Source organism: Oryza glaberrima, chromosome 2 (genome assembly GCF_000147395.1).
Source record: "Oryza glaberrima chromosome 2, OglaRS2, whole genome shotgun sequence".
NCBI lineage: Eukaryota > Viridiplantae > Streptophyta > Magnoliopsida > Poales > Poaceae > Oryza > Oryza glaberrima.
In genome coordinates, this window is record NC_068327.1 from 32,667,024 (window position 1) to 32,694,525 (window position 27,502).

Genomic DNA, 27,502 nt, shown 5'->3' on the forward strand with positions numbered 1-27,502 from the left:
CACCAAGACGGTCGCATTCACCTTCATATCATCATCCACAAGACATGTCATGGGGTCCCTATCCGATGCCGCCGCCGGGTTATTCTTATCCCTACTTCATGCCATGGGGGGCAACGCCGCCAATGTACCATCATATGCCTCCAATACAATTCAACCAAGGGTGGGGAGGACCAAGGAGGCCAATTCATGAGCATTTGTCTTCGCCAAACAATAGCCGGTTCTATGGTAAGAATCGGGCTAATGAAGAAAAGAGGGAAGGAAAGCGTGTCAAGGTGGAAGAGAGGACTTCGGAAGTAATTACTATCAAAGTGGGTCCCATGATGTGCCTATACCTTCTGTAGATGGAGTTGGAAAGTCCCCAAGCAAAAAATCCGAAGCCAGTACCAGCTCCTCGCAGACGGCCGGTCTGACCGCGGTCACGTTGCCGGTCTGACCAGGCCATCAGGCCGGTCTGACCGTCGACCCGATAGTGGTCCGACCGACGCCTCAGGCCGGTCTGACCGTGTGCCACACGTCGGTCTAACTGGCGCGACTGGCCGGTCTGACCGGTGGTCTACGGCCGGTCTGACCGGGCTCCAGCTCCGGTTTGATGAGAGGATTGTAAAGGGCGATGTGAGGGCTTCATCGTCTTCAAGCAAAGTCAATAGAGGACATTATTTACCTCCTGGAACAGAGCCGAATCCTAGGTGGATGCCTAAGGATTTGACGGCTACTCAAAAGAGAAGGTTGCAACGTCTTCGGGCCCAAGAACTAAGGGAGAAAAAGGCCGAAGAGAAAAGGGATAAAAGGTTCAATGAGTTGCGACCACCACCGATATGGAGGCCTAAATCCATAGAGAAGGCAAAACCGATTGATGTAGAGGAGAAGGAAGAAGAATCGGTTGATAAAAGTGATTTATCTCCAAAAGAAGACATGGATATCAATATGGTATATATGTTGCCTATGGAGTTTTGTGCTATGGATGAAGCCGAGGTTGCTCAATTCTCATTAGGTCCTAAAGATGCGGTTTTTGAGAAGCCCGATGAATCAAACCGTCACATGAAGCCTCTCTACCTCAAAGGCCATGTGGATGGGAAGCCGGTCTCTAGGATGCTAGTGGATGGAGGTGCCGTTGTGAACTTGATGCTGTACTCGTTATTCAAGAAGTTGGGGCGCGAGGATGATGAGTTGAAGAAGACTAACATGATTCTCAATGGCTTCAACGGTGAACCAACGGAGGCGAGGGGTATTTTTCGGCGGAGCTCACCGTGGGAAACAAGACGCTACCAACCGCTTTCTTCATTGTCAATGTGCAAGGTAACTACAATGTTATTTTGGGCCGTTGTTGGATTCATGCCAATTGTTGTGTGCCTTCTACCTTGCATCAATGTTTAATTCAATGGGACGGCGATGATGTTGAAATTGTTCAAGCGGATACATCGGCTGAGGTTGCAATGGCCGATGCTACTTTTGATTTGAGTGGCGTCATGGGAATATCCAATGCTTATCGGGGAGGGATCTTTCTAGCTATGATTTTATTAGTATCTCTGATGGCAAATTTGTACCTATCTCTGTAAAGCCGGCTAGTGTAGCACGGCTAAGCCATATAAATTTGTATAATGAGTAAAGAGGCTAATTTAGAGTGGTTACAAAAAAGGGTGCAAGAATATCGGTCTACAAAGAACGATATTGGAGAAACCGTTGAAGATTTTGATGAAGTGGAGAAGCTTGGACAAGGGTTTACATCGGCCGATCCATTGGAAGAAGTAGACATAGGTGATGGAACTAAACCAAGGCCGACTTTTGTAAACAAAAACATGAGAGCCGATTATAAGGTTAAGATAATCAAGCTACTTATAGAGTATGTTGATTGCTTTGCATGGGAGTACCATGAGATGCCGGGTCTTAGCCGTGAGCTCGTTGAGCATCTGCTTCCAATTAAACCGGTTTTAGGCCTTATAAACAACCACCTCGTCGTTTTAATCCTTTACTATATGACCGAGTCAAAGAGGAGATTGATCGGTTGTTGAAGGCGGGGTTTATTAGGCCGTGTCGTTATGCGGAATGGGTTTCTAGCATAGTCCCGGTGGAGAAGAAGGGGAGTGGTAAGATTAAAGTTTGCATAGATTTTAGAGATTTAAATAAAGCCACTCCCAAAGATGAGTATCCTATGCCTATAGCCGACATGATGATTAATGATGCCTTGGGTCATAAAGTGATTAGCTTTTTAGATGGTAATGCCGGCTACAACCAAATCTTTATGGCGGAGGAGGATATGTACAAGACGGCTTTTAGGTGCCCGGGATTTGTTGGTTTGTTTGAGTGGGTTGTCATGACTTTTGGGTTGAAGAATGCCAGTGCAACATATCAAAGGGCAATGAATTTGATCTTTCATGATTTGTTAGGTATTATCTTAGAGATCTATATTGATGATATTGTTGTCAAATCGGATGGTATGGAAGGACACATAGCCGATTTGAGGTTAGCTTTTGAGAGGATGCGCCGGTATGGTTTAAAGATGAACCCACTGAAATGTGCTTTTGGTGTGTCGGCGGGGAAGTTCTTAGGATTCATGGTGCATGAGAGAGGAGTTGAGATTGATCCTAAGAAGATAGAAAAAATTCGTGATTTCAAAGCGCCGACATACAAGAAGGAGGTTCAAAAGTTGCTGGGTAAGGTGAATTATTTGAGGAGGTTTATTTCTAACATAGCGGGTAAAATCGATACTTTTGTTCCTATACTTCGCTTAAAAAAGGAAGCCGATTTTACCTGGGGGGCAAAACAACAAGAGGCGTTTGAAGAGTTAAAGAGATATTTGTCTACTCCACCCATTGTGCGAGCGCCTAAAGCCGGAAAGCCTTTTCGATTATATATTGCCTCCGAAGACAAAGTCATTGGTGCCGTTTTGACGCAAGAGGAAGATGGCAAGGAATATATCATTACATATTTGAGCCGCCGTCTTTTGGATGCCGAAACGAGGTATGTCTTTATAGAAAGGCTTTGTTTATGCTTATACTATGCTTGTACCAAATTGAGGCATTATTTGTTATCTAGTACATGCATAGTTACTTGTCAAGCCGATGTTATTAAACACATGTTGGAAAGGCCAATTCTAAGTGGGAGAATTGGCAAGTGGGCATATGCTTTGATAGAATATGATTTGGCTTATGAACCATTGAAATCTATAAAAGGTCAAATTGTATGTGATTTTATAGTAGACCATCATATAGATGTTGCTTATGAGGGAGAGGTTTGCTTAGTTGAAGTTATACCTTGGGAGATTTATTTTGATGGTTCTTCTTGCAAAGAAGGTCAAGGCATAGGGGTAGTTTTGTTTTCACCTAATGGCATGTGTTATGAGGCATCGGTTCGTTTAGAATATTATTGCACAAATAATCAAGCCGAATACAATGCTTTATTGTTCGGCCTACAAGTTATGGAGATGGTTGGAGCTAAATATGTGGAGGCCTTTGGTGATTCGGAATTGGTGGTGCAACAAGTCGCCGGAGTCTACAAATGCTTGGACGGATCACTAAATAGGTACCTCGATTCATGTTTAGATATTATTGCCAATTTTGATAATTCTGCTATTAAACATATTGCTAGGCGTGATAATTGTAGAGCAAATGACTTGGCACAACAAGCATCTGGTTATAATGTGAAAAAGGGATTATTTCTGATATTAGAAGAGCCGGTGCTTGATTTTAAATCTTTGTGCGAAATTGGCAAAACTGGAGACTAGGGGCGGTCTGACCGGCGTTGCACGGCCGGTTTGATCGGTGACCAGGGGCGGTCTGACCGGCCGTATGCTGCCGGTCTGACCGGCGACCCCGAGCGGTCTGACCAGCCCTGCGTGGCCGGTCTGACCGGTCTTGGGCAGAGCGCTGGGGGGCACGCTTCAATCGATTTGGAGGCCGAATTAATTGAGAATTCGGACATTTGTGCCCAGGATACAGAAGAGGATTGGAGAGTTCCTTTGATTCAATATCTAAAAGATCCCACGCTTAAGGTTGATCGGAAAATTCGGCGGCAAGCATTCAAATATACATTGCTTGATGGAGATTTGTATCGCCGAAACATAGATGGTGTCTTGTTGAAGTGCTTAGATGAAGATCAATCTAAAATGGCTATGGGAAAGGTACATGAAGGAATTTGTGGAACTCGTCAATCGGCCCACAAGATGAATTGGTTGCTTAGAAGAGCGCGGTTTTATTGGCCGAGGATGATTGATGATTGCTTCAAATATTATAGAGGATGCGAGGCTTGTCAACGGTTCAGCAATGTTCAATTGGCGCCCGCCGCCGTGTTGAACCCTATAATCAAACCATGGCCGTTCCGAGGATGGGCTTTGGATTTCATTGGTCAAATTTATCCTTTGTCATCAAAGGGGCATAGGTTCGTGCTAGTTGCTACGGATTACTTCACCAAGTGGGCCGAAGCCGTGCCTTTGAAGAATATGACTCATACGGAGGTAATTGACTTTATTTTGAAGCATATTATTCATAGATTCGGTATTCTGCAAACATTAACTACGGACCAAGGTGCTTCTTTTATGTCTAAGGAAGTGAAGAGTTTTACCGAATCTTATGGCATTAAATTGTTGAGTTCTTCTCCTTACTACGCTCAGGCTAATGGACAAGCCGAGTCGAGTAATAAGACATTGTTAAAGCTAGTGAAAAAGAAGATTGAGGAACACCCGAAGAGGTGGCATGAGGTGCTTTCTGAAGCATTGTGGGCGCATAGGATATCTAAACATGGTGCCACTAAAGTCACTCCTTTTGAGTTGGTTTATGGTCAAGAAGCCGTTTTACCGGTAGAGGTAAATCTTGGTTCTCTTCGTTATATCAAGTAAGATGATTTGTCAAGTGAAGATTACAAGATGTTGATGGGGGACAACCTTGATGAAGTCATCGACAAGCGCTTGAAGGCATTGGAAGAGATAGAGAAAGAGAAGAAGAGGGTGGCCAAAGCGTACAACAAGAGGGTGAAAGCGAAATTGTTTCAAGTTGGAGACTTGGTTTGGAAGACAATTTTGCCTTTGGGTACTCGATCCAAGAAGTTCGGTAAGTTGTCTCCTAGTTGAGAGGGTCCTTATCGAGTGTGCGACATTGTTCGAGGGAACGCATACTTTTTGGAGACACTACAAGGGGAGCGTTTTCAGCGAGCAATCAACGGAAAATACTTGAAGAAATACTTCCCGAGCGTTTAGCAAGACGCTTAGGAGGTACTATGGCCGGTAATTGGGTTATCGTCCTAAGACAAAAACACGTTCTATGCTTTTAGTTCACGTTGTTCATAAAAAAGGCAGGGGGGCATGTGTTTACACCCAAATTTGGCATCTAGGATTAAAATAGGAAATATTGCCAAAATTTGGAAGTCAGCCGGTTTCCTCCGAAGTGGGCCGGTCAGACCGCCGTGTGTTGAGCGGTCAGACCGCCGGTTGAGGGCCGGTCAGACCGGTGGTGTGTGGCCGGTCTGACCGGCAGGTCCGAGTCCGACTCTGTTTCGTCGGGTCTCGAAGTTTTCTTGCTCGGGAAGGCATGTTTCGGGTTTCCTTTGGTTTCTACCCCTAGTTGGACGTGGAGGAGGGCCTGTAGAGGGCAAGACCAACCCCTATATAAAGGACATGGCCGGTTCATTGTAAGAAACCAATCTACAATCAATCATCAAATCGTTTTTCATATGCTTTTAGTTTTCTCTTAGTTTGTCCATCTTTGTCGGTTTGCGCCGTAAACCGTCCGCCGCCGCTGCGAGAGTGCGACATCTCTTTGTAGGTTTGTCCTGAAAACCTTCCGTTTTGCCCACGAGACGGGTAGCTATCTAGAAATCGGCTCCGCTAGCCGGTTTAGTTATCAAAACCCATCTAGGTTTAGCTCTTTGCTAGATCGAGGTGGTTGGCGACTCTAGAATCACCACAAGGCTTAAGGCGCTGCGATCGTGCTTGTCAACTTGTCAAAAAAGTTGCCAACACACTTCTTACCACCGGACACAAGACACCGCAAAAAGAGGCAGCGCAACCAGCCACCGCACCTCTCCCCCGCCTCCGCGCGCCGACCATGTCGTCGTCGCAAGCTCGCCGCCCGCGTTTCCCGAGGGGACCGGCGGCCGCCCTCCTGCGTTACCAGTTCAAGACAGTGAGGCCACCGACGAAGGACATCGTGGAGCTCCTGCCCGAGGGAGGGTCTCGCACCGTCCCAAGGAGCGTGCTGCACGGAAGCGCGCTTGCGGACGAGAACAAGTTCAAGTCCCTGAGCAAGATGGAGCCGGCGATCGTGGCGGCCGCACAGGAGGATGGCGATCTGGCGGCGGCGGCGGCGGCCGAGGCGGCGCCGGCGCCGGCGGACGAGGAGTAGGAGAAGGCCTGACGGCGATGTGGATCTAGCTATCGTCAAGTTTTTTCATGTTTCTTAGTATCTTAGTTCCATCGGATCGAGTAACTGTACTATGTTTCCATGTTCTGGTATATCTGTATGATGCATGAACCAGTTATCGAAAGATCTTTGGCGCTACTGCCTTGTTCCAAGCAAATTAATTCTCTATGCGTCATGAATTGTGTTCTTGGTGCCGTCTTTGCATAATTAATTTGTGTTCGTTCGTGGTCGCCGCTTCATCGACGTGTCCTCGCCGTTGCCGGTGCGCGTGCTCGCCGTGGAATTGGAGCCGTGTACATATCCCAACTGAATTAGCAGGACTAGTTAACCCGTGCCCTTTTCTTGTCGATGTTTCCACAAGTATTTTTTTGGATAAGTTATATAATTTTTTTATAAAGTACTACGAACAGAACACTTTCTTTTGCAATTAAAAAAATGCAAAAATATATGCAGAATTCACCACTAGTGGTACATTATCTTTTTAACTCCAATTACATTCTTATCTTTTAAATTCCATACGTTGCTTTGCGCCTTGCATGTTGCATGCGAGGAGTACGTACCACTGGACGGGGCAGGTTGATGGCAGGAGAGCGGTGCACCAAATAGACCAGGACCATGATAGTTGCAAGTGAAACGGGCATGGTGGCCCACATGTCGATCGTTTAACCGCGTAGACCGTGTCCACGTTGGGATCACCAGCAGCAGCACCGGGGGGACCACTAGACTCCCAGAGCTTCGTGTGATGTGAGGCAACGCAACGCGGACAAAAGCCCAGGTAGACTCATTCCACCAGTGCATGATATCATAGGCAAACGAGACCCCACATATCAGTAGCACGGTCCACGAAGAGCAGGGCGTAGGGAGGGGAGCCGCGGAGCGGCCTCTGACACGACCGGGAATCCCGGGAGAAAAGCAATGCGGTAGGGTGCTAAGGGCGGTTGGATGGAGATCGAACGGCCACGACGTGGTAGACAACCAAAGCCGGCTGGTATCGCGGGCGCCAGTGCGAAATGGGTAGTATTTGAAATTTTCTTTTCTTTTTCACAAGTAACTTTTTTCTTCGTCTTCCTTTCTTATTTTTTTTTGTAAATTTGCTCAGACACAAAATTCCGATCCTACGAAACAATATTAAGTCATAGGCCAACTGAATCTAAACAAAACAGAAGGAACTTACCTTGATATATACGAAACGAGAGAATCTATTCTATACACTGAGTTTGTTCGAGTTTGCTATCGACATTATCGTTTTCTATAATATACCGACGAATTTTACAATTGTCCTATAATACACCATTGGCTATGCCTTCTTTTCAAAAATGCCCAAAATACTCTTATGTACATACAAGGTTAACAATTAATTTATCTAATTTGAAGTTTCAAAAAAATATGAAAACTCTTGTGTGGACTCCTTACACAACATAGAAATTTGTATAAAAGTTTTCAAGTTGTTTATATTTCTATTTTTTATAAACAAAAATATAACTTATTTGTTAAATGCTATATTTTTTTGAAACTTCTGATGAAATAAATCAATTGTTAATCTTGTACTCCCTAATGAAATAAATCAATTGTTAATCTTGTACTCCCTCATCTCCAGGATTTGATTTTTTAGGGACAAAGAGAGTATGTTTCTAAGCATATTTTAGGTATTTTTGAGAAGAAGGTCTACCCCAATGGCGTATTGCACAATAATTGATAAAGTCGCCGGTATATTATAGAAAGAGACAATATCCATGGCAAATCGTTGAACTCGAAAAAACTCAGTGGTATAGAATAGATTCTCTCATATGAAAAGTAGACAGGTCACAAATATTCATAACCAACGACACCTTAAAAGAATACTAATATAACATAAGCTAAAACCATTGAAAAAAGAGTGCACAGCAACAACATGGTCAAAGGCGATAGTAGAGCAACGGTGACGGGGAGGTTTGATTCTCGAGACTTGTTATATCTATCCAGAATTTCTTTTCTCTTCTTCAACTCGAAGTGTGATCTTGTCAATGCTTCTTTGAGTGGCATGTCGTACAGACGACTATGAACTACAACATCACATATTTTTGTCTGCGGTGATATGTAGAAGAGTCCGCATTTCAAGCGACGGTCCTTGTACCGTCTGAGCTTGTTGTTGATAACATCAATCAGATGATTTATAACATGTAGCTGCTTCCCGAAAGCTATCCACCTGACCAATCCTAATTTTTGAAGCTTGCAATAGTAATCCACCATTATTATCTTTTGCACTTGTAGTATTGCTTCGCGTCCCAATGACGTTGTCTTAACCATGGTGCGATGCTCACTACAAGCCCATGTACCTTGCTCGTCCCTAGCACATAGTCTATACTTCTTTTTTCTAATCTTAAACCCCTTCTTTCTTTGTCCTTTCCTGAAGAAAAAAAAAACCTGGCGAGTAAGAGGAGAATTAATCTTCCTAAAACATAAACATGAAAAAGCTAAACTGGCGAGTCTAAACATGAAAAGCTAAATTATGGCTACATAAAGAAGAAAGACGAATCTAATTGCAAATTATGTAGGAGGAAAACATAGATGGATTTGTAATTTAGCTTTGCATATGCACGTGTAGCGACGATTGACAAATACAATTATACTCAGATGTCATTGTGTGTTTTTATTCTCAAACATATTTGCAAATAATATTTGCATATTTGCGTGGTCGTTTGGGGATTGAAAGTCTATTGATACATACTTGATGTGACTGCCGCAAGTTAGATTCTTGTCCATTGGCTTTGCTTTGAGATGCAAACCTGTGAATCCCCTGTCGATCGCGGATGTCTTTTGTTTTTTGATGGCTCGATCGTGAACTGAACAGTATATACTAGTAGTATATATATCGTAGTAGATCATGACATCATGTATGTGTCCTGGTAGGTATCCAGAAGCTCTTTTTGTCGTCTGACATTAAGGTACTACAACCGTTCAGTTGTGGGGAACAAGGGGATTCACAGATTAAACTCGCTTAGTTAAAGATAATCTATCTCCAATCTACCATATCTTTACTATTATAAAAATTAAAAATATTTTTATTAAATTTTGTTACGTAATTCATGTTTGAGTTGGTTTTCGAAGATGGTTCGGCCCCTTTCGACGTTTCGTCCGTTTCTCGTCACGCTGGTTCCGTCCGATTAAATTCATATCGATCAATCTTTTTTTTTCTTTCCAACGTCAGCGTTCGAGTCTGCATCGGTTGCGAGCGAACGAGAAACCGTGTAGCTTCCGGTATTTTTGAAGCGAGCGCCGTCGTTGTCAGTTCAACTCCTAAAACCATCTCCCCTCCGCCACCGTCGCATCGGCGCCTTGTCTAGTCACCGTCTTCGTGCCGCCGACTGTTGGCCCAAGGAAATTGGGCTAAACTTTCGCTCAGAACCCCCTACCACCGTAGTTCATCGCCTAATCCGAAACCACCATCTAAACATCAGCGGCACATGGCTTCCGCCACACCCGACCGACGTCCCTCCGCCGGCCATCTTCTAGTCCTGCCAACGACAAGACTGCCACCACACCACACCGACGTCCTGCCATTGGCTGACTTCATTGAACCACCATCCTTGAGAGCTGGCTCAGGACCCCTCCGTTCCACCACCCGCTGCCCTCCTCACCAGATCTGACCGAAGGAGAACCCGGGACTGGGTGGCATTGCTTCGGCAACCTGAGCTTCCCCCGCTGACAAGCTACCACCTCAATCCAGCCTACAAACTTCCCGCAAAGAAAGAGAGGAGCACCAGGAAGGTCGAGGGTGCCGACCGACAACGAAAAAGACGACCCACCACCACTAGCTCCCATTGCACTACCATCTGGGCCTGCGCCGACACCGGAAACGCTACCGCTCCGGCTCTGGCGCCGGCGCCCCCTTTGTCCGGCCTCCTTGCCCCACCTAGCCGCGCCGTGCCGCCCACCTAGCCGCAGAAGGCACCGTGACAGCTTCCCAGCTGCCCGGCCGCTTAGGCCTGGCCACGCCATCTCACGCCTGCACCAGGCCTCGCCGTTGCTAGTCGGAGGAGGCGTAGGGCGGCTGCTCGTGCTGGGGGCGGAAACCGTAGGTGGGCTACGGAGGGCTTGTCAGCGGAGTAGTGTGGGGCATCGTAGGAGGTGGAAGGAGCGGAGCAAGGGTAGCCGGACTCGTCGAAGGGTCGGAGCGGGCGGCCATGGGGCGGCGACGCCGCCGAGCAGGCCACACCCCTGAGCCGCCGTGCACCTCGTTCACATCCACCTCCGTGTCCAGAGCGGCCGCACACCTTGCTGCCACGCACCACCGAGCCGCCACCGCCACCCCTAGCCACCTCACGCCGCCGCCGCGTGATCCCGACAAGCATGGCTGGATCCGGCCTTGGGGGCTCTGGATCCACCGCCTCCCCACACCACCCTGGTGTCTTCAACTCTGACCGCGGTGGGGGGAGGGGGGGCTTCGTCGTTCTCCCCGCCCACCTCGCGCTAAGGAAGGAAACGCCAAGAAGAGAGAGGCCTCGTCGCCGCCTTCCCTGCTTGCTACTGGCTTCGCTGCCGGTGAGCTCCGGCGGCGGCGAGGTGGGGGAGAGGAGTGGAGGCACGGGCGGTTAGGGTTTTTTCGCTCCCCCCCCCCAAGCCGCCCGCTCGAGAACGACGCCGGGGGAGAGAGAATTTTCCCCCGACTCTTCAACTTGTTAGAGATGGTTGATAATGTCACAACGTGTCTTTACAAATCACTAGCTCCATTTTTACCTCCTGTCCACTGTCCACTTCATTCTTGCAGTGGAGAAAGATAGCTTCAGATCTCCGTGATTGCTCTATTTTGGAACCGAGGGAGTGGTGACCAGAGTTTACATTACCGTTTCCAACATGAGAACCGTTTTCGATAAAATGGGCCACGAAGTATACTCTTGATCTGGGCCTAAATTTCTATAGTATCACCCTCTTAAAGCCCAGTTTACCATTGTTGACGAGCCCAACAAGCCATATATTAACCATCGGAAAGTAGCCCAATTAAGAAATTGCGGAAAAAATAGGCCCAGCCCAATTAGCCCACTCTATATAATCCCCAGCCGCCCACTTCTTCCACCCTTCACGCATCTAGGGTTTCGCCGCCGCCTCTTCGTCCCCGCCGCGACGATGGTACGCTCCTCGATCTCGCGCCCTTCTCTCGTGGAATCCATGCCGGTCGGCCGACGTTTCGCTGATGTGATTGCTTGCTTGTTTCGTTTCGCCGCAGCCGTCCCACAAGACCTTCCGCATCAAGAAGAAGCTGGCGAAGAAGATGCGGCAGAACCGCCCCATCCCCTACTGGATCCGCATGCGGACCGACAACACCATCAGGTGATTTGATTTGCTTGCTCCCCTCCTTCTTGCTAAGTCTTTTGCTCCTCCCGCGTTCGATTCGGCTTAGGCATATCTGCTGAGATGTCGTGGTTTGGTTTGTGTTGTTCAGGTATAACGCGAAGCGCAGGCACTGGCGCCGCACCAAGCTTGGGTTCTGAGCAGGAGGTGGCACCGGCTGCTGCCTGCGGATTTTGTTTTATGGATGTTTCAGTGTTTATGCAAGCTTAGGATGTGATTCCAGGATGCTTTTTATTAAGGTTTTCTGAAATGTTAAGTGTAGTTGTACTCTGGTTTACTGAGGATACCATGCTATGCTGTGCTGAGTAAAGGAACCATTCCAATATATGTCTTTTGAAGTTATTTCCCAGGCTTATTCTGTTTCATTTTTAAATTTGTTATTGCATAGCTGGAGAGGTGAATTGTTCTCAATATCGTTGGGAGTATGATTGCTCTATTGTTATTCTATTGGGCTGTTGTTAGAGTAGAGTAGGCACATCCTACCAAAAGCTTTCCGTCACAAAATATAGCAACCTAGGATTGGATTAGATGCGGGGTTTGTCTAGATTTGTTGGACTAGGACGTGTCTAATCCAGTTATAGGTTGGTATATTTTAGGATGGAGTGGGATCCTTATGCAGGTCAAGCTGTTGGTATAATTCTTCTGTGTGTATGGAGTTTATGTGGATTACGTGGTTTTGCAATGGTCCTTATAGGAAAACAAACTAATGCTGTGCATCTACCATTGGTACAATTCTATGCAATTGAAGCTAATGCAACTTATTTTCTGACTGTAATAATGTTGCAAATTGTGATTGTCTACGAATTGGCAACCATCTTTCTCAGATAGTTAATAGATCTCTTTATTGAACAATGGCCTCATTGGGACTGCTTGAAATATATTATTCCCCTGATTATCTACTTGATCATAGGGATAAATTAAATATTTTTAGAAACAAAATGAACAAATAGTTTAGAACATGAGGGCTACACAATGCAGTAGAAAGTGTTTGAGAAAGCATATTTTTAGAAGTGTGGAGCAAACACTCCACGGCCATATCTGCTGGAGTGTACATTTTTGGTCGTACAACAGTAGTGGAACCCTTTTTTTTTTTTTGCTGTGTTCTATCCATGTTAAACTGAAAGTAGTCAATTCATGTGCTTGTTAATACCAACATGAATTCTGTATCAATCATAGAAGACTTTGGTTATGTTTGGGCTTTATATTTCCATGCTGTAATGCTTGTGTTCTGTTGTGAACTATGGTCATTTGACCGAGATATGCACTAAGGGATCGTTTATGCTTGTTTCATTGGTGTGCTATTCTACATGAGAATACATGGATATAATACATGGCGAATCCTCGCCAACTCGCGAGCTTCGTTTGAACGGCGAGCTTAGGGATTCTGATCCCGCAATTAAAAAAAAATTAAAAATAAAAAACAAAGAGAGGGAGAAAAGCTTCGGCCTGAAAAGGCCGTGGCCTGGTAACCTGAGTTGGGCCCTCTCAGCCCATGGGTTGCTGACGGGACCGGCCCATATAAGGCCACCTATTTCAGCCATCGGCCCATCATCATCCATCCAAAGGGCCCAACAATGGCAAAAAAAAAAAAAAAACACGTCGGCAATGTAGTTTTGTGAAATTTTAGGACCATAATATCTGCCACGTGCCAAAATACGTGTGGTTTTGTATAGCTTGAACCTAGGATTTATTGAAATTCACCTTCCTTTTTTTAAGGGAAAACTTTGAGCACCTGAAGTTTAGTGCTTGGATGGATCATGGACAGAGACAATGTAGCTAGGGGGTGTTTAGATGGGGCTAAAACTTTTTAGCCCATGTCACATCGGATGTTTGGACGCTAATTTGTAGTATTAAACATAAACTAATAAAAAAACTAATTTCATAAATGAGAGCTAATTCGCGAGACAAATTTTTTAAGCCTAATTAATCCATAATTATTAAAAGTTTACTGTAGCATCACATTGTCAAAATCATAGCGTAATTAGACTCAAAAAATTCGTCTCACGAATTAGTCCAAGGTTATGAAATAGGTTTTGTAATTAGTGTATGTTCAATATTTCAAATTAGTATACAGACATTCGATGTGACAGAGACTTAGAATAAGTCCCTGGAAACCAAACAGGACCAAGTGGCAACTGCCAATGAGCAGCACTGTAGCCATCTCTTAAGAGCATGTACAATAGCAGACTATAAGCCTAATATAAACATATTTTAAGAAGATAAAAGAGAATAGCAGTGAGCTACATATTTGTTGTTAGCTACAGCACGGACTCCAAAACGCAGTGTGTGTGATAGGTAGGACTATGAGTCAATAGTGTAGTATATGTTTATAGGTAATTATTATATGAATTGGCTATTAAATTGATTATAAATGATTTGGAGTTAGTAGTTGGCTATACTACTAAACTTGGTTTAATAGGGAGGAACACTCAAATTATGGGGATAATGACAGCACAGGACAGGACACACAAGGGATGCTTCTGTCTCTCAAACACATCATGCATGCAGTGATGCAGATGACTCCTCCATTGTCTTTCTCAATCATGTGCCCCTTGACAATCTGAGGCCAATGAGATCAGAAGAACTCAAAAGCCACACTCCTAACTACTGCTCCCTGTGTGCATCTCCATGGATTTGGCTGGCCCCAACAACTCGAGGAACAACAGGTTTTGTGTCCTTCTGTCGACTTACCTTTCCTTTCTGCACAAAGACTGGGACAGCAAACTGGCTAAAAGCAAAGAATCTGTGTCATGGATGTCACTGGTGACTCGTTTACATGCTCATCAAATCGGAATCAAAACAAATGCAGCTATGGAAAACCATCCTAGGTACCTTTAGTAACAGTAACATAAGCAGTGACAAATGCTGCTAGGGGATTAGTACCACTTACTATCAGTAACAAATCACTAGCTTCATTTTTACCTGCAGTCCACTTCATTCTTGCAATGGAGAAAGATAGCTTCATATCTCTGTGATTACTGTATTTTGGGACAGAGGGAGTAGTACATTGGCTACGTTAGTTCAGACGACGTGAAAGTTCAGAGATTTAGGATGTGCATGGACAAGATTGAATGTCCCGTGATAAAATGGGAAATGATTCAGCAGAGGAAGGAATCAAAAGATCGAGTGGTGTCACACGATTCAGAAAGCGCAGATAGGAGCAGCAGCTTTCGCACCGAGTTCGAGCCGCTGGCTGAATCATGCCCAGCGCGACACGCAGACATTAATGCAAGCTGCGGCAGGCAGGCAACAGCAAACATCACTGGTCAAGACTCAAAAGAACACACTCTTTGATTAGCCTCCAATAGAATCAAAAGTACCTAATACATGGTGCATTGGTGACCAGGGTTTACGTCACCGTTTCCAATATGAGAACCGTTTTCGATAAAAAAAAAACTGCTGATTTTTGGTCAACTCCGTACGAAAACTAGCTGAAATCGATCAGTTTTCACAAACTGGATCCTAGCGGTTTCACGAAAAATGATCAAAACTGTGAACCGTGGTGGCATTGCAGAGACGCTGTCCTAAATAGGATTTAATCTTTTGGTTTAGTCATTTATATAGGGGTGGACAATTTTAAAAATTTCGGTCTGAAATTATATAAATTTTTGAATAAAATTTAAACAAAATATTACTAAAATCACGAAAATAAAAAAAATCAGCCGAAATAATATCATATCGGAGGTCTGAAATTTCGAACCCTGATCCTAAACCTCTGAACCTAAACACAACCACACGGTCCAATCAACCAATCCCGGCCTGAACCTGAAACCGGGGTGATTGACAGAAACACACAATGCCCTGCAAGTTTCAGGGAGAGGCTGACCGGAATTGGCAAGTCATGTGGAGGCACATGCCGGCCATGATGAGGTGCATCCTCCCTAGATACTACTCTCGTATCGTCGTCGTCCTCGTCGTCTTCATGTTACATGTTCATGTCACAACACTCGCAATCACAAGCGCACAAAGAAAGGACGCCCGCATTACTCTGATGATATGATCGGTTCTTGCAGCAGCTACTCCCTCCGTCCCAAAAGAAAGACAACCTCTAGGTTTTTTTGTCCAACTTTAACTGTCCGTCTTATATGAATTTTTTTATAATTCGTATTTTCATTGTTGTTAGATGATAAAACATTATTAATATTTTATGTATGACTTGTCTTTTTAATTTTTTTTCATAATTTTTTCAAATAAGACGGACGGTCAAATGTTGGACACGGAAACCAGGGTTTGTGTTTTTTTTTTAGGACGGAGGGAGTATAGCATACGCCATGATCGATCACCACGTTAATTATCTGCCGTTTTCGGACGCTTGCGAGAACAAGGCGCCGCCCCTGGCCTACTTGGAAGAGTCAAGCTTAGAGGAGAAGAAGAAAAAAACTTTCAGGTCGTGGCATTCGTCATGCTTGAGGAGGGACAGAGAACTCTATCCAATCATCATCATACTAATCAACCTCTTGTCTGAATATGATTGCTTCAGGGATTAAGATAGCAAACTCTGGAGAGCGTCATTAATTGGTTCGTTTTTTCAGTTATGAATCATTCAGAATCTTCAGCTTGGTGGTGCACTGGTGCATAAACTACTGTAATGCGGATTGGAAGATCGGAAATGCAACAACTATCTCAAAAGAATTCTCATACGCTGATCAAGAGCAAATCCGAGATCAGGATTCTGAATAAAGGCTGATTTTTTTTTTTACTCTATGCTGGATGCTAAATAGCCTGACTAATGATACTACTTGGTAGTAATATACACGTACTAGTGGTGGTGAAGAACTGAAAGAACACGTATGCATTCGGATGCAGTGCTCGCTGGTGCAAGAACAGAGTGTGTGTGTGTGTCACACAGTGCTAGTAGCAGATCTCCATGGAGAAGTTGGAGTCGAGCAGCTCGTCGATCATCTGCTCGACGTGCTGCTCCTCGAGGAACCTGCCGCTCCATTCCGCGCCGTACGTCGTGGTGGTCCGCGCGTCGTCGTCGGCGGCGGCGGCATTGCCGAGCGGCGGCGTCGTGGCGGAGGCCGAAGAGGCCGCGGCGGCGGTGGCGGCGGCCTCCCTCTGCCGCTGCGTGGCCTGCACGGACGCCAGGTTGAACCGGTGGAGCTTGGCGACGAGCGCGGCGGAGAGGAACGACGAGGACGCGGCGGCCGCCGCCGCCGCCGCGGTGGCGTCGGCGAGCGGGAAGTTGGTGCGCGCGCGGGGCCCGCACATGATCCTCGCCGCCTCGTCGTACGCCCGCGCCGCATCCTCCGCCGTCTCGAACGTGCCCAGCCATATCCGCGTCTTCCTGCAAAATCACCACACGGTGCACCACCATGAGCGAACCCCTAACCAACCAAGAAACGCACGGCGACGACGGCGAAGAAGAAGAAGAAGACGACGGTGTCGCGCGCGCACGTACAGGAGAGGGTGGCGGATCTCGGAGACCCAGGAGCCCCAGTGGCGCTGCCGCACGCCGCGGTATCGTTGCTGCGGCCTCGCCATCAGCTTGTAGGCTTGTCTATGGCGGCGGCGGCTTCGCGGGTGATCGTCGCCGGCGGCAATGGGGGCAGTGATCGAGCACTTCGCCGACGTGGGTGCGCGTTGCCAGGTTGCAGGGGAGGGAGTGTGGTGCGGGAGCCATGGAAATGGGCTATAAATAAGGAGGGAAACGTCGGAATCTTTTTCATTGCTCGGATGGCTGCTCGGGTGGGGCCCACATAAAATGCCTCAGTAGCATTGGGTGTATGGCCACTGAGCCCACCTAGACTGTTTTAAGCTCGTCTTTTCGCTTACACTTATACTTATAAGTTAAAAATTGAATTTTAAATTGATTTTAGGATATGTTCATCGAAGTTTATTTTTCAGCATTTGTGATCGTTAAGAACACGTATATAAAAGTACTATTTACAAATTATTTTTCGTTTGTAAATATGTTGTTTGGCTTTTTTAAAAAAAATAAGTGCAACGATGGGCCGTTTGTTTAGTTTAGTTTGCTTTGGTTTGATTGTTTGGTTGATCCTTCTTGCTTTGGTTTGGTTGATCTTTAGTCGTGACTGTGATCTGTATATTCTTTTGATTTAGTTTTACTTGTTAGCTAGGGAATAGTAATAAAATTGACTAGTAAGACCATCATGGGCGTACTACTACTTTAGCAATTTCCTAGGAATGTTACAGAAGTTTCTTTGAATAGTTTAATTCTGAACGGATATGGGAATGAATGGATAGAGAAATCAATTTTAACCTATTTGGAAATTTGATTAAAATTTAGTATTTAAAGTAAATTTTTACCAACCCATAGTAGAACAACGTACACGTATTCAAAGTTGTATTTTGAAGACCGGTTCAACCTTCAAAACACAGATTCAACAGGTTGTCTGAACTGATCGAGTTGGATTTTCAGAGATCAAACGGGACTGAACTTTCATTCACTTCACCTATCACAGGATTAAAGATTTACTTATCACAGAAGAAGAGATATGCAGAGATCCAGAGACAGATGCAAAGAAAAATCTCCCATTTGATCTCACTGACTCTTCTCCCTGATGATCAGACAACCCATCATGCTGAAGATTATCATGCCATTTCGCCATTTTTCCTGTGGCCTTGCCCAAGAACATGCAAGCCAGACAAAATAAACCTCACATGGACGGAAAAGAGCCATCTGTCTCCAAGCTTGCGACTGATCACACACCATGCATCTATCATCCATCCAATTTTGGTGTGTGCTATCCAGAAAATTAAACATATGTGATAAGCATGATATGATCTAGACCTAGCTACCCAACGTCTCAGACACACCACATGTGACCCTTTCCCTTTCACCTCATCTATAGCTATAGCTCCCCTGTATTAAATACAAAGATGATAAGGAAGAGACCAATTAAATGGCAAATGGGTCGTTTGATTCTCTGCCATTAGTCCAAACAGCATTCATGCATGCATGACATGAACATGCCATTTCGATGTGTATTTAATTAAGTTTGTAACTTAGATTTCTGGGACATTCCAGATCAAACTGAAACTGTTTGAAAACGAGTGCAGAAAAAGTATCGGAGAGGAGTCGAATTCTTGGTCTTTATGATTGATTAGTTCTGAACAGAGGATAGAGATTTGTGAGCTTTTAATCTTGACGTACGCCACATGACGATGCAGTTGTTTCACAAAGGTGGATCAAGTTAATCCAGTCAATTCAGTCGCCGAATTTTTTAGGAAGACTCGAAGTCACCGACGAAATATATGCTCGAAGAATGAATATTACGCATGTTGACTCGCAAATCGTCGCTAACTGTCCCCCACTCTGCTTGTGATTTTTAATCATGATCAATATATCGATCGACCTCAAAACAAAAGAGAGTATCCAAGGAACTGTCACTGTGCACTAGCTGCTAATACTACATGTATATGACGCTTTTAATTTTTAGATATAATATTTGACTATATGTTTAAATTTGACGTAAATATAAAAAGATATAATTTTTTTGACGCAAAAAAGGATATAAATCATATTTAAAGTACATTTAAAAATATTTTTTCGTAAACCCGTAAAAAGATTGCACGTCAAAAGTACTTTTTAATAATAAAATAAGTATTGTTCTAACAAGATGAATGGTTGAATGATATGTCTAAAATAAATATTCCGTTATAGGACGTTTTAACTTTGGTTAAAATCAAACTACTCTAAATTTAACTAATTCTGTAGAAAAGGTAGTAATATTTACAACATCAGCATAGTTTCATTAAATCTATAATTGAATAAATGTTCATAATATATTTGTCTTGGGTTAAAAATATTATTTTTTTTCTATAAAAATTAGTCAAACTTAAAGTAATTTGACTTTGACCAAAGTTAAAACGTCTTATAACATGAAACGGATGGAGTATCATATATTTTAAAACGGAGATACTCTATCATTGTCTATAAATCAAAACGGCCCGAATCGACGACGGAGATCCTAGAAAGAATCGAGAATAATCCTCCGCCTAACTCAATGACCGGGTGAGCACAGAACAGAAGGAATTTAGACCTAGCCACGATATAAATACTGCAACCCTCTCGTAGGTCAGTGATGCATGGTAGGTAGGTAAAGCCTTGCAAGCTGCATTGCAGATAAAAGGAAGAACATGGCATCCACTGATGATAAGACTACTACTACATGGATGTGTATAGGGTCTACGTACCCAATCCGTGTATAGCCTACTATAATAGTACTAGCAGTGCGTCATATCTTACACTAATCCAATGAAATGAATACCTCCATAAGTTACTCCCAACAACCATATGCAGCATCAAAATTCAGTCTGACATTGCATATATTGGCTCCAAACTCAAAGTCTGAAGATATATGGATGGAGTCCGAAAGACAAAACCAGGAATCGAGAGTTGCATATATATGCACATGGATGATCAGGACTTGATGCATCGAGGAGTATGCAAGCAAGCATGGATCGGATGGATGGTCCCTGGCTATAGCTAAGTAGGCTATAGCTATAGCTAGGAGAGATGAGCTGAGCATGGATCAGTGGCCGGCCGACGAGTCGCGAGTTGCAATCGTCTCTGGAATATGGATGGATCATGCATGTGCACCTCCACTGCGTCACTGATCGATGCTAATTGCTAGCTGGTGGACGAGGGGTGCAGAGAGCGGACGAAGGATCCTCTACAGTTGAAGTCACGTGACTTTATCACTGTCACGTGGACCCCTGATGATTCGTGGGTCTACATGTCAGTGACAAAAGCACCGTGAAAATCACCAGCGCGCGCCAACTTTCGTTGCATCGGGATGAAGAACGTAGTGTAGTAACAATGCGATGGTATCGCGACGCATGTGCTGCGGCCGTGTGCGTGCGTGCGTCTCTCCGTTGAATCGTCAGCTCGCGCAGCGCACGCACGACGCGCTGCGGCGCCGGCGGCAGCCTTATAGCCTGGAGGCTGGACCGCGCTCGCTGTGTGATGGCGTAGGCTGCAGTAGCTGCAGTGTTTGCAGCTAGCTAGCGCAACGGTCTCAGCGAGAGCTGGAGCCCGCATTGCGGCTGGCCTGGCTGCCTCTCTCTCGATGGCTCTCGCACCACGTGGAGTTCAGTGCGCGACGCAGATAGGATAGGCAGGGTTTCAGTGTTCCACAGACAGGGACAATGCAAGCTCTCTCATGAGCATAGTAGTACGTAGTATCAGGGGCGCGGATTCAGGAAGGACTAACAGAAGAGAGGCCGAAGAAACTATACAAAACTATGACCCTCTTTTCTAATAGATGTATGATAAAAAAATTTAGTGAGACTTAATGGAAGCTCCCATAGTTTTAACGCTTATAGTGGTGACTCTAGACGCCGTCGCTCCCATGGTAGATCCATCACTGGTAGTATCCAACTATCCATGGTGGTAATTTGCAAATCGCATGCATGCTCACGCTCCGATCGATCCCCTCGATGAAGATGAATCTTATCAGACATTTGCTATGATCGCTGGCTAGAACACTGAAGCCTGAAGTTACAAGTGGTTTATTAACAACGAGCTACCATATCCTGAAAATACAATACCTTGAAACTTGGAGCTATATATACAGCCTATTTTTTTGTATAAGCTCTCGTATAGCTGTAAGCCTGTAAATGTGGACAAAGTTCAGTTCTTGTATTGTTGTCCTGTTAGGCAGCGCTGCAGATGGCCACTGGTTTCAGCCTTTCAGGGGCCCTCCAGAAACCACCTAGCCATATTTTTGCACAAATTTTATCTTGATTTCTCTTATAGTTAACTGCCTGACACGTAAGAAATTGAGGATCATTCCGGCAAAAGAATCTAGCTCTGTAGCTTTAGCTCACTAGCTTTTACAGTGGATAGCTGCTGTTCTTTGTAGATCCCTTTTGTATCTCATCTGTTCCATCCCCTTTGCAAAAAGAAGAAGTGATCAACTGAAATTTAGCAACTAACAATTTGCTAACAACCTTCTTGCCGAAAAAAACAGGAGGAAAATTTCTTTCAGACTGTCACCAAAGTCGAGAAAAACCAGGATCGATGCAGTACTTGTTTAGCTGCAATGTCTTTTATGTTTTGCTGCACTAGTCTGTCTGTCTGCAGGATCGGAGCACACTGAAAGCAAGCGCAGCTGTTGCACATGCTGCATGCACACACACTGAAGAACTGACAGCTGAAACGATGGTCCAGGTGCATAACGAACTTGGTCTTGGTGCAGGTAGAGCCTGACATAGTCATGTTACTGTCAAACCACAAGTCCCAACCATCCTATGTAATCCAAAATGGACAATGGCTCAATGTGAGACAGCTGCTACAACATTTCACATTTCAAGGATATCTTGACCAAAGATACACTTTTCTGACAATTTCTGTCATTTTTTAATTCCCAGCAAACCGTTTAAGCTACCTTAAAATCTTTGCAGAAAGATTGTAAGTTGTCCACGAGGACTACTGTGATGAACACGGCTTGTCTATACGGAGATAACTCTATAATTAGTTCGCCCATCATTGTCCGGTATGGGTATTACTTGTTAGCTTGCTGAAGTGATCAAGCAGACCTGATCATGTATGGATGATTGCTAATTAGTTTTCTGCTGGTCAATTGCAGTCATTAGCCCTCGCGAATGATCCGCATTTCGTGGGATCTTACTTGACCCGACTGACACCTAATGATTGGGACGCAATCTAGGCTGCTACTAAATGAATTTTAACTAGTTGCGTTTGACAAAGATTAAGACGAACAGTAAACACCCTAAAACTCTGAAAAATGAAAATCCAGTCAAAATATCTCCCCTTAATTTCTTCTGTCACGGCTTCAGCTATTCAGCTGTATTTTGGGGAGATGCAGAAACTGAACTTTCAGCGAACAGCACGACACGCATCGTTCGCATCACATATATTCATATGCCGTCATGAAACTTCAATTTGTCCCCTGCAAATCACGGTGAATTGCATGAGAACTGCCTGCCGGTGAGAGTGCATGGCAACACGGCATGCAGATATGCAATGCAAGATGCAACTCACCTGAGGATCATGGCAGACAGAACGCAAAAACACCCACATGGCTGCGATTGCGACCTGATAAAACCGGGGCTAACGATCATATACGAGCAGAATCAATTAAGCAGATTAGCATTGGTCCGGAGACAGCCACTCATGCAGCAGATGATGCTGGGGATAAGCTAGATGATCGCCAGCGACTGCCTGTCTGCCTGTGCCGGTGATCGCGATGTTCTTGCAGAGATTGGGCAGATGTGAATTCAATTCAGGCGACCGATCGATCGACGGCAGCCATCCAGCACTGCATCATCTAGCATCTGAGTGAGATCGATCGATCGATCGACCAGAAAAATCCCCATGTGACAAGAACCAATCCAGCGATTGCGATGTCCACAGGGATGAAGACGTCGACGCATTATCGTCTCCTCAAAGATTCATGCATTCATCCATCCATATGTTCGATGAATCGATGTCTCTCGTTCAAGATTGCATCCATCCATGCATGCTGGCTCTCTGTGCAGTCATTTTGCCTGCAGTGCAGGACGCGTTTAGGAGAGGAGGAGATCGACATAAGCTGTCTTTGAGAGGGACATCTTGTGTTTTCTTCTCGTTGTTTAGGGCGCGAACGCACGATCAAGTTGTCTAGCTGCGACGTGCCTACGAAAAAAATGTAGGTTTTCAGGTGAGAAGAATGAGATCATGGACGGCTCCGGAAATTGCGGTCCGGGCATACATATAGCTGGGTTTGTAGATGATACGGAGTCGGTTGTTATTTAACTGCCAGTTGCTAAGTGACTGTAGGCCCGTTGAATGGATTGAAATAGAATCTTGATTCGTTCTTTTTTCCCGATTTTTTTTTTTTGAGAATTACACAGTACAACACAGACACTCACAACGTACGCACACGTATCCCTATGAACACACGCACGTAAACCCTACCCCTATGAGTATCTTCGAAGACTGGACCGGCAAATCCTAGAGAAATTGACGAAGGCGCCTGTCCCCTATGAGCATCTTCGAAGACTGGGCCGGCAAATCCTGGAGAAATTGACGAAGTCACCACAGGCGCCTCGCTGTCGACGGGTACGTTGCCTACCACTGAAAGCACAACACCGTTAAATACTAGAAAATTCACTCCCATGTCGACGGGTACGTCGCCTACCACTGAAAGCACAACGCCATTAAATCCTGAAAAATTCGCTCCCATGGGGAGTCGAACTCAGGACCTTATGTGCTACTGAGGCTCTGGTAACCATTAGGCTACAGGCCCCTTCGCTTTTTCCAGATTATTATAACTACACGATAGCACAAACACTGCCGTGTTTTGGAGCCTCATAGGCAGGGTTTAATTTTTCGGTTTGGCCGATTCTATCGTAGGTCACCAATATACCGAAATTTTGGAAAATTTTGAACAAATGTTGGTCAATTTTTAACAAAATATTACCAAATTCAAAAAAAAAGATGGCCGGAATAATATCGTATTGGAGGTTTGAAATGACCGAAATCTCCATCTGGAATTTTAAAAACCCTGCCCATCGGTTGCTTATTGGGGAATAAAAAATAATTGGCAACTAATTTTTCTTACGTCAAGTAAGTAAAATTTTTATATATTTATTCATAACGATTTAAAAGCCAACGCTAAACACAAAATTACGTCGAAAATATCTAAACATCAACTCGAAAATCAATTTTGAAAATTTTAATTTTTGCTTTTGTTTTGGCTTATTAGACCAACCCATGAGTCTCTTAATTGCAGATGTTGGAAAATGTTCGAGATTTTTAGTCTTGTGTCAAGATAATTTTTCAAGCTTGTTTAGAACTTGAAAGCGATGGATTTGACAACAGAAAACATAAAGATTCTGTTCTAAAAAAAGACGATATAAAGATTCTGCCTGAATGTAGAATTTTCCTAAATTTGAGTGGAAATTATTGAGCTGCTTTGCGTAAATTCATTACGAATCCTACTACGACAAGGTGACATTTCAGTAATAATCAAATGGGCCACGAAATGTAATCTTGATCTGGGCCTAAATTTCTATTGTATCACCCTCTTAAAGCCCAGTTTACCAATGTTAATGAGCCCAACAGGCCATAAATTAACCATCAGAAAGTAGCCCAATTAAGAAATTGCGGAAAAAACAGGCCCATCCCAGTTAGCCCATTCTGAACCGCACTGGTGCCCACTATATAATCCCCAGCCACACACATCTTCCACACTTCACGCACCTAGGGTTTCGCCGCCGCCGCCGCCACTTCTTCGTCCCCGCCGCGACGATGGTACGCTCCTCGATCTCGCGCTCTTCTCTCGTTGAATCCATTCCGGCCGGCCGACCGACGTTTCGCTGATGTGATTGCTTGCTTGTTTCGTTTCGCCGCAGCCGTCCCACAAGACCTTCCGCATCAAGAAGAAGCTGGCGAAGAAGATGCGCCAGAACCGCCCCATCCCCTACTGGATCCGCATGCGGACCGACAACACCATCAGGTGATTTGATTTGCTTGCTCCCCTCCTTCTTGCTAAGTCTTTTGCTCCTCCCGCGTTCGATTCGGCTTAGGCATATCCGCTGAGATGTCGTGGTTTGGTTTGTGTTGTTCAGGTACAACGCGAAGCGCAGGCACTGGCGCCGCACCAAGCTTGGGTTCTGAGCAGGAGGTGGCACCGGTTGCTGCCTGCGGAGGCTAGGGTTACTGAGTTATCTGCATCATTTTGTTTTATGGATGTTTCGGTGTTTATGCAAGCTTAGGATGTGATTCCAGGATGCTTTTTATTAAGGTTTTCTGAAATGTTAAGTGTAGTTGTACTCTGGTTTACTGAGGATACCATGCTATGCTGTGCTGAGTAAAGGAACCATTCCAATATATGTCTTTTGAAGTTATTTCCCAGGCTTATTCTGTTTCATTTTTAAATTTGTTATTGCATAGCTGGAGGGGTGATTTGTTCTCAATATCGTTGGGAGTATGATTGCTCCATTGTTATTCTATTGGGCCGTTGGTAGAGTATTATTGCTCCATTGTTATTCCATCCTACCAAAAGCATTCCGCCACAAAATATAGCAACCTAGGATTGGATTAGATGCGGGGTTTGTCTAGATTTGTTGGACTAGGATGTGTCTAATCCAGTTATAGGTTGCAATATTTTGGGATGGAGTGGGATCCTTAGGCAGGTCAAGCTGTTGATAGTAATTCTTTTGTATGTATGGAGTTTACGTGGATTACGTGGTTTTGCAATGGTCCTTCTAGGAAACAAAGCTAATATTGTGCTTGTACCAATTGTATGTATGGGGTTTATGTGGATTACGTGGTTTTGCAATGGTCCTTCTAGGAAACAAAGCTAATATTGTGCCTCTACCATTGGTACAATGCTATGCAATTGAAACTAATGCAACTTATTTTCTGACTGTTATAATGTTGCAAATTGTGATTGTCTACGAATTGGCAACCGTCACTCTCAGATAGTTACTTGATCTCTTTATTGAACAGTGGCCTCATTTCGGACTGTTTGAAACAGATTATTCAGCTGATTATCTACTTGATCATAGGGATGAATTTAATATTTTTAGAAACAAAATGAACAAATAGTGTAGAACATGAGGGTTACACAATGCAGTAAGTTTTTTTTGAGAAAGCATATTTTTAGATGTGTGGAGCAAACACTCCACGGCCATAATCTGCAGGAGTGTACATTTTTGGTCGTACAACAGTAGTGTTACCTTTTTTTTTTGCTGTGTTCTACTTCTATCCATGTTAAACTGAATGTAGTCAATTCATGTGCTTGTTAATACCAACATGGATTCTCTATCAATCATAGAAGACTTTGGTTATGTTTAGGCTTTATATTTCCATGCTGTAATGCTTGTGTTCTGTTGTGAACTATGGTTATTTGACCGAGACACGCACTAAAGGATCGTTTATGCTTGTTTCATTGGTGTTCTATTCTACTTGAGAATACATGGATATAATACATGGCGATGATGCTTTTTTTTGGTTGGATGGTCTGTCTAGGTTCGTAGCTCAGAAGAGTGTACTAGCTTAAGGATGGGGTCTTGTTTGTCACAGCAGTGCAAGGTGTGTTTTAGGTTTGGGTTGACTGTATGATTCAATGCCTAACCTTTTATGCTGAACTCGATCATATGGTTTGGCTATGTTTGTATGAGACTACATGCTAGTTCATTACTGTGAATTATATGACGTACGAACTGGTGTAAATGATGTCATTATTGATTCGTCTACTAAGGGCCAAGTTATTGAGTGATTACTCATTAATTTCCCTTTAAAAGGCTATTACCTCCGTCCTAAAATAATTGTATTTCTAAGATTCAAAATTCGTCCCAAAATAATTATAATTCTAGAGTTCTAATTGCCCCATCGATCTCATTCAAAATTTTTCCTATTTTACCCTCAACCATCTTCCCACTCTCATATAAACACTATTTAATGAGAGGTATGATATGCTTTCTTCTCAAATATTTATATATGCTAAACAACATAGAATTATAATTATTTTGGGATGGAGGTAGTATTTTCTCGCAGGATGCTAAGTGTATTGACACCAGTCGCTTAGGGTATCGGGCGAACGTACGTACCCACAAGCAAAAAAAATCGCACCTACACTCGTGTGTGTATCCGGCGGATCCATCGACAAAAAATGCCATCCCTATATATCCTGGTACGTCTCCTTGGTGCAAGGCCGTACGATAGGAACGAGTTTGGAAAACCGAAGACGTTGGTCTGACACGTAGACGACTCCGGAACGAATTTCTCCGTGTCGTCCCGTCGTCCGGCCGCAACAAAAAAAAAAGGGTTTGAAAACCAAAAGACGTTGATCTGACACGGTAGACGACTCGGGAACGAACTTGTCCGTGCCGTCCGGCCGCAACGA

The 27,502-nt window shown here is 44.3% G+C and overlaps 1 protein-coding gene and 1 long non-coding RNA gene across 2 annotated transcripts; one reads left to right on the plus strand and one right to left on the minus strand.

Moving 5' to 3' along the window:
- Nucleotides 1-11,437: 11,437 nt before the first annotated feature.
- On the plus strand, nucleotides 11,438-25,510 carry LOC127763750 (uncharacterized). Its single transcript, XR_008015745.1, has 3 exons — nucleotides 11,438-11,456; nucleotides 11,554-11,657; nucleotides 25,221-25,510. It is a non-coding gene; the product is annotated as an uncharacterized LOC127763750 (long non-coding RNA).
- LOC127763749 (ethylene-responsive transcription factor ERF003) lies at nucleotides 16,104-17,282 on the minus strand. The gene is made up of 2 exons (XM_052288542.1): nucleotides 17,080-17,282; nucleotides 16,104-16,965 (listed from the first exon to the last, which is right to left on the minus strand). Exons 1-2 carry the CDS (start codon nucleotides 17,160-17,162, stop codon nucleotides 16,530-16,532), a joined length of 519 nt encoding a protein of 172 aa, XP_052144502.1. The 5' UTR covers nucleotides 17,163-17,282; the 3' UTR covers nucleotides 16,104-16,529.
- Nucleotides 25,511-27,502: the final 1,992 nt, after the last annotated feature.